This window comes from Lactuca sativa, chromosome 8 (assembly GCF_002870075.4).
Source record: "Lactuca sativa cultivar Salinas chromosome 8, Lsat_Salinas_v11, whole genome shotgun sequence".
Taxonomy (NCBI): domain Eukaryota; kingdom Viridiplantae; phylum Streptophyta; class Magnoliopsida; order Asterales; family Asteraceae; genus Lactuca; species Lactuca sativa.
The window spans coordinates 137,237,121-137,250,991 of record NC_056630.2 but is presented as its reverse complement, the minus strand read 5'-3'; the positions used below and the strand labels follow the sequence as shown (position 1 = coordinate 137,250,991).

General features: G+C 33.8%; 2 protein-coding genes across 2 annotated transcripts; both read right to left on the bottom strand.

Moving 5' to 3' along the window:
• Positions 1 to 9,338: 9,338 nt before the first annotated feature.
• On the bottom strand, positions 9,339 to 9,857 carry LOC111907623 (uncharacterized). Its single transcript, XM_023903415.1, has one exon. The coding sequence runs from the start codon at positions 9,855 to 9,857 to the stop codon at positions 9,339 to 9,341; it is 519 nt and encodes a 172-aa protein (XP_023759183.1).
• A 619-nt stretch (positions 9,858 to 10,476) lies between these two features.
• Positions 10,477 to 11,603, bottom strand: LOC111907622 (protein FAR1-RELATED SEQUENCE 5-like). The gene is made up of 3 exons (XM_023903414.1): positions 11,428 to 11,603; positions 11,097 to 11,355; positions 10,477 to 10,878 (listed from the first exon to the last, which is right to left on the bottom strand). The coding sequence occupies exons 1-3, from the start codon at positions 11,601 to 11,603 to the stop codon at positions 10,477 to 10,479; spliced, it is 837 nt and encodes a 278-aa protein (XP_023759182.1).
• Positions 11,604 to 13,871: the final 2,268 nt, after the last annotated feature.

Here is a 13,871-nt window from a genome sequence, read left to right as displayed (position 1 = left end):
GGAAAGAGTTGTTTTGCTATAATTAAGGGAGAGGAAATTATACTTCATCTCAAATCTAAAAGCTTAGATTGAGGTTTTAATCGTATTTAGTCAAGGATATATATATATATATATATATATATATATATATATATATATATATACATATATATATATATATATATATATATATATATATATATATATATATATATATGAATTTCATGTTGGAATGGCTCAACATAAGGAAATTTTGTATATAGGTCCATTATTTGCGTTCTAAAATTCGATTATGATTATGGCATCCCTTTTCGTAATCTGAATTATGAGAACTTGGCAAATTGAAATGGAAATATTATAGCAAAAGACTGGTTTAGTAATTATGTGAGACATCATGAATCGTGTCCTATATGCTTCGGATATAGGATCGATTACATGTGTTATATTCATCCTTTCTAAAATTTTCCAAATGCCTGGGGCATTAAGAAGGGAAAAGGTCTAGAATTGGATATGACTAAAATGATTAAGCAATTGTTGAGGACAATATAAGGTTTACCAAATATTGGTTGCTCAAGGACAGTTGGAAGTATAATGTTAATTCTGTAAGGACCATATTGACATAATTTGTAAGGAGACAACTCTTGTTCAGAATTGATAGTCAAGATGGAATATGAAAATGTTTCAAAGATAGAAATTATTCAATCTATGTAAGATTAGGAAACTTAATGCAAGAAGGATGTTTCCAAGGAGTTGATCTCTTTTGGAATGCTCTGTAATGTTTGTTGTCAAGTCTCTCCGACTTTGTGCATAATCATTACAAGAGGATCAATGCATATAAGTTTAGAATCTAACAGATTTCAGTAAATGACATGAATTTGGAATTCTTTCATTTGCAATAAGGATTTGGGACTGTGAAAAGAGGATCACTGGAGATATGTTCAATTGATCTAGTTCACAAAGTAAAGACCATATACAAACATAGTATGCATACTTGGTGTGTGGGCTAGTGTTTAGAAAACATAGTGTACATGCTTGGAGTATGGGACAACTAGTGTTTTAATTCAAGAATAATGTTGATAGCTGAAACAGTATACAATGAATAATGTGTAATCATATGGTGATAAATAAAAGGTGTTTTATTTATATTCATAAGTTCTGAGACCATATTGGATTCGATTATTATTGTGTTTCACTTTGCATGTTTTGACTTACAAAATAACTAGGTCATTGTTCTGAATGACTAAGTTATTCAAACCATCCACAGCCGGTCATATGTTGGAAGTAGATATGAATCAAGATTGTCATGGGTTGGGCTTGTAGAGGTCCTAGATGTTGGACAAGGTGGTGCTACAACACTCATAAGTGCTCATAAGTTCTGAGTATTGGATATAACCCGCTCTCATTGGAATCACTTCAAGGATTTTATCATGAGTGATCATGAGACGATAATATCTTATATTCTTCAAACCTAGAGATATGAGTTGTTACTATGAGTTGGTTATACATTGATTGCATGAAAACGCATTGGTAACTCGATGTTATAAAACATGCCTTTGTGTATGATTTAACAAGTAGTAGAACAAGCCATATGAGTCGAATTTTATCCATTCCTTTTATCTTCGGGATAAAAACAATATATGTGGGTCCCTCGATGATTTGGTGATGACAAATGTAAGTGCTCGGCCGGGCCTGGACTGATTTGATTTGTTCAATTAGTTAGTCGTCATAAATCGGAAATCGGGAAACAACAAATGGACAAAGAGAATGATTATAATCCATGTCTCAGTCCATATGATATCTAGAATGGAGGAATATATGATCCCTTATCTAATGGACAAGTCATTGACAAAGGTCAGAGATCATCGGCAAGGTCAGAGTTTGAAAGAAGCTTTTGAGAGCTACGATTGCCAGTCGGTTCTTGAATTCATAATTGCAATAATATTTTTAGACTTATCCAAGTGGGAGACTGTTGGATTAATGTCTAAGTCCATAACTATAATTGGTAAGACTTGACCCGACCCGGCATGGTCCATTTGGGTTGCATGGCATCATGCATTCGGATAGACTAAAATGAGAGAAATAACACTTAAAGTTCGGTAATATATTATAAGTTCTAATATATTAATAAGATTATTTAATTAGTATTGATAAAGAATTAATCTAGGATTAATTAAGTGATCAAAAGAAGACTAATTAAATATATGGGTTGATTGTGTAAATCATCCATACTTTTATAGTGGGCTAAGACTCCATGGATTATCAAGTTGGGCTAAAACCCATAGGATGCTCCATGGATGCTCCATGGTGTATTTGAACCTATGGATCCAAGTAAATGGAAAGCCATGACTATTAGGGTTCACCCTAATTGTCACTAACTATATAAGCATCTTATTGTTGACAAAATCAGCACTATGATATATGTGAAAGGGCTAGCCGATTTTCATGAAGTGTGTATATTCTCTCAAGTTATTCCGAGTGTATTTGGTGTTGTGTGAACCATTTGAGGTGTCACACTTGGGGCACTAGGCACTCAAGCTTCATGAAAACATTCTACATCAAAGAGGTATGTAATTCTAACTTGAGATATTCATATGAATCAATGTTATTATGCTAGTTAGGATGAATACCTTGGAAAGTTCATATTTACATGTATAATAAAGAAAACATACATCCAAGGTATTTAGGGTTGCATTTACACTTAGGAGTGTTAGAATGCTCAAAACCCAACATTTGGATCTGAAGAAAGATTATTGGTGGCCCTGTATGAAGATGGATGTTACATGGTTTGTGGAGAGGTGCTTGACCTGTCGCAGGGTTAAGGCTGAGCACCAGCGTCCGCACGGCAAGTTGCAGCCACTTGAGGCTCCCCAGTGGAAGTGGGAACAGATTTCCATTGATTTTATCACCAAATTTCCAAGGACTACGAGGGGTGTCGATGCGATTTGGGTGACTGTCGACCGGCTAACGAAGAGCGCTCACTTCCTTGCTATCACTGAGAGCTCTTCTGCAGAGAGATTGGCAGAGTTGTATGTAAGGGAGGTGGTATCGCGACATGGAGTATCAATCTCGATTGGGCCAGATCGAGATGTACGTTTCACTTCCATGTTCTGGAAGAAGTTCCATGAGGAGTTGGGTACGAGGCTGCATTTTAGTACCGCTTACCACCCGCAAACGGACGAACAGAGTGGGTGGACGATTCAGATACTCGAGGACATGCTTAGGGCATTTGTATTGGACTTCGGAGGAAGTTGGGACACGTATCTGCCGTTGGCTGAGTTTTATTATAACAACAACCACCATTCGAGTATTGGTATGCCTCCCTTCGAGTTGTTGTATGGGAGGAGATGTTGGACTCCCATTTGCTGGGGAGAGGTAGGGCAGCGTGTGATGGGAAACACTGAGATAGTGCTTCAGACGACTGAGCAGATACAACAGGTTAGACAAAGGTTGTTGACGGCTCATAGTCGCTAGAAGAGTTATCCGGATAGGCAACGATCCGAGCTTGAGTTCTAGGTGAGAGACTTCGTACTCCTGAAAGTGTTTCCTTGGAAAGGAGTGATTTGATTCAGGAAGAGGGGCAAGCTGGAGCCCCAGTATATTGGGCCGTTCCGGGTGACCGATAGGGTGGGCAAGGTAGCATATCGGTTGGAGCTACCTATGGAGTTGAGCCAGATTCATGATACCTTCCACGTGTCTCAGTTAAGGAAATATATAGCCGACGAGTCGGCGGTGGTGCCGCTGGAGGATATTCAAGTGGATGCGAGCCTAAATTATGCTGAGTGACCAATCGCGATCCGGGATCGGAAGATCAAGGTTCTGAGGAACAAGGAGGTGTCCTTGATTCAAGTCTAGTGGAAACATCAGAGAGGGTCCGAGCTGACTTGGGAGCCGGAGTTGGAGAAGTGGGAGCAGCATCCAGAATTTTTTGCGGGGCAAGACTTCGAGGGCGAAGTCTGATTCTAGTGGCAGAGAATTGTAACATCCGGATTTCCAGGTATTATGTTTGATCATTTATTCTTTTGAGTAAAATAGAGGGACTCGACAAGTTGAGGCATAGACTCATCGAGTAGGATCGCGTGTGCTGATTGGATGAATGAACGGACTCGACGAGTCGGAAAGGGTGGGCTCGACGAGTCCGCAATGTGGATTGAAACCTTAATTCTCGGGGTTTGTGCCCTATTTAAAGGCCTTTGTGGCCTCCATTTGCAGCCATTTCACCCCTGAGAAACCCTAGAGAGCAGATAGATCGTTGTGGTGCAAGAGGAAGGCAAATTCACCATTTCTTGTGTGTTTTAGCAAGAAGGAAGGAGGTAGAACAAGCTAAGCAGGTTGAGGAGCTTGGATCCACTTCTATTTGATCGAAGGAAGCTGTTGAAGGTAACAATTTGTGCCATTCTCGTGTTTATAATGATTCTAGTGGAATCTAGGGTTTTCTTTAGGCCTCTTTTAGTTGAATTTGGAGTATGTGAGGTCCCAAGGCGAAATGGTTCGTAGATTTGGACCTTAAGAGGTCCAGAGAGTCCTTACCACTCTGCTTTATGCCATACCTTTTGAGTTATGAGCCTAGGAGGCCATTTTAGAGGTTATTTCACCAAAAGAAGCTTTGGGTGTGTTGCATGTGTACCAAGATTCGACCTTTACGTGATTATTATGCTTGGGAAGGTCAGATCTTTGGATTAGAGAAGCAGATCTGACCTCAGAAGTTCATTTGAGTATGATCATGGAAGCAACTCGCCAAGTTCATAAGTGGACTCGACGACTCGAGTCGGGGTTGCCTCGCGATTTGTGATAGGAGGAACCCGTCGAGTGGAAGGATGACTTGACGAGCCAAGAGAGGCTAGAAGGATTCAGAGGACCCACATGGACTCGCCGAGTCGCCCATGTGGACTTGACGAGTCGGGTCAAAGTTTGACCATTGACTTTCGTTGACCTTAGGGTTCTGGTCAAGACTGATTCAAGAGAGTTCAAAGAGGGGTAGAATGGCCTTCTACCCAATCTTTAGAGATGAGACTATGAGAGAGTATTGATCGGGGATGTTATTTGAATGATAGGAGGAGGCTATGTCGGGACGTTGAGCACGAGAGTTTATTTGACTTCATTGAGGCGAGTCTTCTCCGTATACTATACCTAGAAGGGTACCTATGTGTGTGACCAGAAGGTCTTGTATGTTATGAGATGTATGTGCTATATGCGGTTATGTGATATGTATGTGCTATGTATTTTATGTATGATAAGGACCGGAAGGTCAAAGATGATATGGACCGGAAGGTCAAGATGATATGGACCGGAAGGTCAGGAAGTTACGGACCAGAAGGTCGATACGGGTAGGACCGGAAGGTCTACCGGGATTCGGGACGGAAGTCCCTTGGGATACTTGGATCGGAAGATCCCACAGAGTTATGGACTGGAAAGGCGTATGTGTTGTATGTGGTATTTTGGGAAAATCACTAAGCATTTATGCTTACAGTTGCTGTGTTATGTGTTGCAGGTACTAGCGAGAATCACAGGAAGGCGCCGACATGATCCGTACACACTCATAGAGATTATGTTTTGAGTTTCTGGGATTTGTTTGTTATGATGACATTAGATAGAGTTTGTTTGATATTGTTTTTGATGATTGAAAATATGATTTAAAAATGATAAATTGTTTTGAAATTTTGCGTTGTTACAAAAGCAGTGAAGATGAACACATGAAGAAAGAAATAAAAGATGGAAAACTTGATGAAGGAGAAAGTTATGATTCAGAAGAAACATAATGTGACAATAATATCTTGGGAATTGAAGATGATGAAGACAAAAAAAAGAGAAGTAGGAAAAAGAGTAAAAAAACCCATCACTGAAGCTATCTTCTCCTTAGAATAACAAAGAGGTTTGTGCATCAAAATTTGTAGATCCAGCTGAAGTAAAAGTATCAGATATATTTTTTTCTAGAATTGGTAATAGCAGGAAATAATTCATGTTATCTTTTATTTAAATACAATAGTATATATTACAAATACAAATTAATTTTCTATTAACTGCTTTTTTGTTTTATTTGATTACAAATTAAGTGAGAAGGTATTTCATACTAAGAGAGGTTATGTGCTTGGAAGAGGAATGATTGAAACAATGCAGCCAGGATTATGGGTACATACACATGTCATTGATGCTTGGACTGATATTTTGAACTAAGAAGAAAAGCTTAAATAAAATTCTACAGTGAATCGATATTTATTTGATACATCAATGGTGGTAAGTTAATTAAAAAATATATATCATGGTAATGTTTATAATATAATTGTTAGGTGCAATTTGTGTACCTTTTTGCGCACCTTCTAGTCCCATTTCATGCTTCTATTTAGCACAATTGTTCTTCCCTTTTCTTGCATTTCATCATATTCATATTAGTCTCTAGAAACAACCTTATTTGCACATTTTCATGTCTTTTTCAGGTAAACCGGAGCTTGGAACGCGCTTTGGGAAGTGTCGGGAAGCATTGGTGAAGATTTCGGGATGATCGGGCGAAGAACGAAAAAGTTGGAAAAATCAAGTTTGGAATTGGAGTCGGAGAGGAACACGGGACTTGTCAGTTTAATGCAAATCAACACGGGGCATGTTGCTGAACATGACCCGTGTCAGTTTAGCCTATTTTAACACGGGCCGTGTTCGACCCAAAAACCAACTTTTGGCAGTTTTTCCTATCTTTCATATTACGGGTTGAGGGTCATTTTTACAAACACACAACATATCAGAGCACCATTGGAGAGGAGAATTCGAAGATTTTTGCAAGGGTTTGTCCTTCAGTCATTTGGAAACATTAATTCTTGTTTTGTAAGTTGTAATTACACTTAATTTCATCTTTTAGACTTGTGATCTTGTTCTAGCCATGTGTGGCTAGAACCCTAGTTTCTCCAATTTCATGTTTTGACTTCTTGGTAGTGACTTCAATCATATGACATGATGTTTTTTCTTAATTTCTATCTAATGAATTTGATTTTGCTTCAATCGAATGTTTGATTCTAATTGTGATTCTTATTGGCCATTTGAATTAGGGTTAGTTCATTCAAGTTATCTCTTTTACAAAATCCGTAATTGTTTTGTGAAATTGAACAAGTGACAAGCATTAAATTGATCTCTATTGAATGAATTATCGTGATGCACCTAATGAATTGGTAAAAATAGTAAATTTACATTATAAATATAAATATTAATAGACTGATAATCTAAATAAAATAATAATTATAGAAAATGACAATTTCTTTTTTGCAGAAAATACTTTTTAGTAGGTATGTGATGAGGGTCAATCACAAATCAGCTTCAACTTTGGAGGGTGTTGAACCAAAAAGGGTGAACATGAATTAGCGCATGAAGGATAATCATGTTGACTGTGGAATTTTTTGCATGCGTCATATGGAGACATATATGGGAGATAAAACAGTAAATTGGACATGTGGGTTGCCAAAAGAATCAAAACAACAACAAAGTGTGTTAAACGATTTATGCATTAAGTATTTGACAAAGATACTATTGAGTGTAGGGATGAGCATTAGAACCGCCGGAACCGGAACCGAACCGGAACCAGAACCGGAATTGGTAATAAGTCCGGTTACCGGTTCTCCATTTTTATGAAAACCGGTCCCGGTTCTAAGAACCGGAACCGGTTTGACATTTTTTTCATTTTTTAAAATGCGCATAACTCGTTCATATGAAGTCGAAATTATTTGCTTTTTTTCCAACATGTAATTTGGAGTTTGTAGTTCATTTTTGACGGTACAAACATATGTTTTGGTTAGATATTGAATCAGATGCCCCGAAAGAAAGCATATCGATGTTGCGTTTTTTTATTTCAGCATTATTTTTTTGTTTTTTTTATATGTCCCATTTTTTAAATGTGTATAACTCATTCATATGACGTCGGAATCACTTAATTTTTTTCCAACATGTAATTTGATGTTTGTAGTTCATTTTAGACTATAAAAACACATATTTTGGTTAGATATTGAATCCCTGAAAGACAACATATCAATGCTACGTTTTTTCCTGTTTTTGCATTTTTTATTTTTTTGGAATCTGTCCCCGTTTTTGAAATGCGCATAACTCACTCATATGAAGTCGGAATTACTTGATTCTTTTTTCATCATGTAATTTAGTGTTTGTACTTCAATTTAGAATGTAAAAAGTCATAATTTGTTTAAATATTGAATCATTTACAAGCTCCAAAAGATAGCATATAATCTATAGTATTTCAACCGGTTCTACTTTGAAAAATAACCGAAAAACCGGGACCGGAACCGGAACCGGCACTAGAACGGCGGTCTGGTTCCCGGTTCTTATAATATACGAAAACCGGTTCCGGTTCCGAACCGGTCCGGTTTGAGTGACGCAAACACATACATGTCAAAAATCATTGCACAAACAACTAAGTTCGCAAAAAAGACTAATGAAGAAATAAAAGATTTGCTCAACAAGGGATGAGGAAAAAGGGGAGAAAGGATATAGTACTTCAAGAATTGGAAAAAGAAGTGTAAAACATAAAACTTAGTTTTCTATTCATAATTAGTATAAGTTTAGATGCACTTTAATTTCTTTAAGAACACATACATGCTTGTTATGTTACAATTTGATGTTAGTTTCTATATCAAATATAATGAACTTTACTAAATACTTAAAAGATGTTTATATTTTCATTTGAATGTCTACATGTATGTTATACAATTACATGTTTTATTAAAAATATGCTATTAAAAATATGCTATTGGTGTGTGTGTCGGTGGGTGGGTGGGGGGAGTGATTATATTTCTACTTTGAATAAAGAATTGAAAGTGAATTGTCATTTCATACATTTACTTCATTTCTTTTTGTCTAAATGATTAAATGTTAATGTAATAACAATATAATATATTTAGAAATTTTACATTGTTTATATGTTAACATTGTGAAAATTTTATATCTCAGATTCACAATTTGAATTACAGTACATATTATAACATGTATATTTTATATGTGAGGTTCACAATGTGAATTATGGTACGTATAGATCATTAGAACAATTAATAGTTGAGATTCACAATGTGAATTAAATTACATTAAGACAATCTTTAACATGAAAATTTTAAATATGAGATTAACAATAATATACATAAATTAAATCATTAGCATGAAAATTTTATTAGAAAAGATTCATAAAACTAACAATAAAAAAATATCTTTAACCAAAAACAATAAATTTGAAAAAAAAATATATTCTATTATTAGAAATAAAGTCTAAAACAATGAATATCAAAATTAACATCAATATTTCAACATTTCTATCCATTGAATGATCATTACAAAAATCAAATCTTATTTTAGTAGTCTTAAAAAGAAAAAAATAGAAACAATCAGCCTTCTGTAACCTCAGATTCTAAATCAGAATTCTTTAACCTCAAAATGCAACTCCTAGCATTGTGATTTGGTTTATGACATAAACTGCACAACCTAGAACCCTTTTTAGATTTCTCAATCACTTTCTCTCTAGTGCTCTTGATTCTTTTACCACTGGCCCATCCCCTTTTTCTGATCCCCTCTGGATTATGAATGTTGATAACATTAGGTACTGCAGCTCCAATAATTTTTTCAATGTAAACTGATCTACTCGAAGATGCCCTTGATGAGGTACATAAAGGAATACCACTATCAACCTCCTGAAGTTGCCTTATATATTTAGCTAACTCCTCCTCATTATTTGCTATCTTGTTAATGGACAAACGAAGAATAGCACACGCATCTTGAATCAAACACTCATTTTGACTGCCTTTATGAGGATATGAGTACTTTTTCCTCAACAATCCATCAGCTATGATATCTTTTCCCAATCTCCTCAAAATGAAATTTGATGGAATTTCATCATACTCTTTCATATTTAATAGGAAAAACATATGACAACATAACAATCCTTCATGGACAAAAAGCATGCAGCTACAACTGATGCTAATGCTATCACCCCTTCACTAAATACAACCTACAAAATTATCATTAATAAACAAATTAATATGTCAATAAGAAATTCTATATCATACCATTCGATAAAAACTATACAAATTAACATCGATTCACATTATTAATCAACATAACAATAGAAATCATAATACTATAATATAAATATGTATTTCAAATCAAATTCACAAAAAAATACATATTCCATACTAATCTAATGAAAAGTACAAGCCAATTTATAACTCAATAAAAATTCACACCATGAATTAGTAAAACATCTTACATTCATAGTGTGAATTTTTAAACTACATTTTATATTTAATAAACTGTATTAGGAAAAAGAGACATACCTTGTAACGAGTATTAGGACAATGAGAAGGAAGACTATTTTGATAAAAATCATCAGAATCTTCATCCTCATTCACATTTTTTACAATAAACTTTTTTTTTTCTTCTTATCTCTCAAAACATAAACACAAATTTGTATAACTCTTTTTGAATGTCCAAGAAAATATTATGTGTATAAATTTCTGATGCATGCTTTTAAATAGCCAAAGGAGTCCTTAGCTTGGGGGTAGTAGTTGTGGACTGATAATCTAATAAAGATTGTTGATGCCTTTGCTTCTCCATTGCACTATCAAACGACATCATGAACTTCACCAAATTTGATTTATGTTGCAAAAAATGTGAGAAAGCATAATTCAGACTCTCTGATCTTGAAGTAGTTTGCATCAAACCAGAAAGTTCAAGATCTCTCATAAAAGTTGGAATCCATAAATCCCTTATTTTAAAAACAGACCTTAACCAGTCATTTTCTTTTAGATGAAACTTATCTAACATTGTTGACCACGAACTTTCAAAATCTTGTGGAGAACATTGAAGATTCCATATAATATCAAAAAATGTCTTGTGGAAGTCCGGATGGTTATAAACATCGATAGGAATCTAAAAAAAAAGAAACACATAAGAAGCATTACATATGTTGAATATTTGATGTAATTCATAGTAACATAACATTTGGTTAACATTATGAATTCACAGTGTGATTTATGATTTAGATTTGTTCCTTTCATCATATGTAAATTTACATTGTGAATTCACAATGTGCTTTATGATCTATATGGTTATAAGCACATATAGGAATCAAGAAACAAAGAATATACCTTTTCCTCAAGTTTTTGAGTGATGTGCCACATGCATAGTCTATGCTTTGATTCAGGAAAAACAAAATTAACAGCTTTCTTCATTGATGAATCATGATCTGTTACAATCATCATGGGTGGCTTGACAAATGCTTTACGAAACACTTCAATCAACCACACATATGCATCTGCTGTCTCATGAGCTAGTAAACCAGCATCAAAAGTAACACAATGCTTGTGGTAGTCAACTCCAGTAAAAAGAAAAAATACCATAGAATACCTGGATTTTTTTGATAAGTATTATTAAAAAGAACAAATACCATAAAAAGAACAAATAAGGATTAGGAATTACTTGTTTGTTTGATAAGTAGCATCAAAAGATAGTACATCTCCAAATTCTTTATAGTTGGCTTTTGAAGTATCATCAGCCCAAAAAAGTCTAGTAAGATGATCATCAACATCCTTTTGGACCTCAAACGAAAAATTAGAGAAACATAATTTTCTGTTTGTCAATATATCCACAACCATTTGGGAATCTTTGACACCAATTTTAGAATTTAAATCTCTATGAAAATTTTAAAGTCAACTGCATTCTCTCCCCTAGAATCAAAGCCACCATTCATACTACTCACCAAGTTATAAGCTTTTGAAGCACCAATGTTACAAGTACCAACCTTATGTATAAAGGATTCATCAAGAAAATCCATTGTCCTATTAATCCTTAATAAGTGCAACTGATCTTGAGCAACAAGTTCATGGTTGTGATCTTCAACAAACATATAAATGTAGAACATTAAAGAACATCATAGATTCTTGAACTTTGAAACAACAGGGCATCCGTTCTTCTTAGAAGAAGTTCTCCTTCTCTTAACATCTGAAAATTTCACATTAATATTTTCATTCTTGAATGACTCCGTGAAACCAGATCTACTACATGTCGAATATCTAATACAAATTGTGCCATCATTGTATCTTTTTTGACTTGACATATTCACATCAAAACCAGATTCTTGACCATAAGTCTTGTAAAAGTCAAGACCAATGTCCAACGAATCAAACAACAATCCTTTGAAAGGCTTCTTATGTATCAACTTATCATAAGGAACAAGCTTAAAAGTTTCAGTATTGTAGAGCTCAAAATCAAAACTATAACGAGAATTACTGCTATTTGAATGATCAATATTCATACATGAAGATGATTGATCATGAACTGCAAAACCAAACAAAACATCTATTTTATTACATTATATATAAAATGTGAAATTTATATTAAGAAAAAAAACTTACGTGATTGTTCATTAATAATTGAATGCAATTCTGAACAAGAATTACTGCTATTTGAATGATCAATATTCATATTTGAAGATGATTGATCATGAACTGCAAAACCAAAAAAAAAAACATCTATTTTATTACATTATATAGAAAATGTGAAATTTATATTAAGAAAAAAAAACTTACGTGATTGTTCATTAATAAATGAATGCAAATCTGAACAAGAATTCAGAGAACTCATAATGAATCGTAAGTAACCTGGAGTTTATATACAGATTAGAAATTTTGAATTGATAATTATACAAAAAAAGGAAACAAATAAACAAGATAATCACAAAACTTTAAAATATATGCACAAGATAAGATAAGATTCTCAAAATCACTAAAAGTTTGGAAAAAACTTAAATGTTAGAAGATGCTCAAGATATAATTGATTATCTAAATGTCGAATATGCATTACAGACGAATGATTACAGAAACGATCGAATGAAAAACAGTAACATCAAACGGATATTCAACATATGACATAAAATTACCAAATTAACAATACAAAACATAACAATTTGAAGATTAAATGGTAAAATCTATCGAATTTGACAATCAGACGATTGCAATAACAATAAAAATAAGATTGATAAACAATGCATCGGAAAAAAAAACGGTAAAATCAAAGTCCATAATTGACCTAATAATCATAAATGAAAGATGAATAGATGTTAAAAATACCTGATTATTAGCTGAAATCTGAAGAAACTATTAGTAAATTGGATGAAAAGGGTTGAGATTTCGAAGAACAGACGTGCTTTTGGATCGATCAGTGTTAGAAGATGAATGACAGTAACAGAAGATGCTAACGGAGACAAACATTAATATTAAATGAGACGCTGAACTTACCAAAATGCCCCACCATGTTTTTTTGGTTAATTAAGGATTAATGGCCAAAATTAAAAGAAAATAAATGGTTAAGATGGGTTCATTGGTTCTTTGATCCATATTGGTTCTCTATTGAACTTTTCCCTATATATATATATATATATATATATATATATATATATATATAGATATATATATATATATATATATATATATATATATATATATATAGAGAGAGAGAGAGAGAGAGAGAGTTAGATTCAAATGCGGATTGACATCTATTGTGTGGACGTGTGGATAATGCTATTATGTGAGAATTACAAAGAAAATATGTTGTTTGATAATATGAATACGTTCAATCTTATATAATTATTTTAATTATTAAGCATTTTCACTAATTAAATCATCTATAAGGTTATTATACATTTTTTTAATTATTCTCATTCTGTCAGAATGTTATCAGGATGCTTATTGAGTCGTATTTTGTAAAAAATAAAATAAATAAAAAACGATGAATGAGAACAAAAATGAATTAGAATTGATGAAAATACATTAAAATAACAATAGTTTTGTGAGATTGAACATATTCACATTAGTAAAAAACATATTCTCTTACTAATTTTCATAAAATAACATTATCTGTACGTC

Coding starts and splice junctions, on each gene's coding strand:
- LOC111907623 (XM_023903415.1), bottom strand. CDS start 9,857: ATGAAAGAGTATGATGAAATTCCATCAAATTTCATTTTGAGGAGATTG.
- LOC111907622 (XM_023903414.1), bottom strand. CDS start 11,603: ATGGTTGTGGATATATTGACAAACAGAAAATTATGTTTCTCTAATTTT. Junction 11,356..11,427: donor GCTACTTATCAAACAAACAA/GTAATTCCTAAT, acceptor AAAAAAATCCAG/GTATTCTATGGTATTTTTTC. Junction 10,879..11,096: donor CTCAAAAACTTGAGGAAAAG/GTATATTCTTTG, acceptor CTTTTTTTTTAG/ATTCCTATCGATGTTTATAA.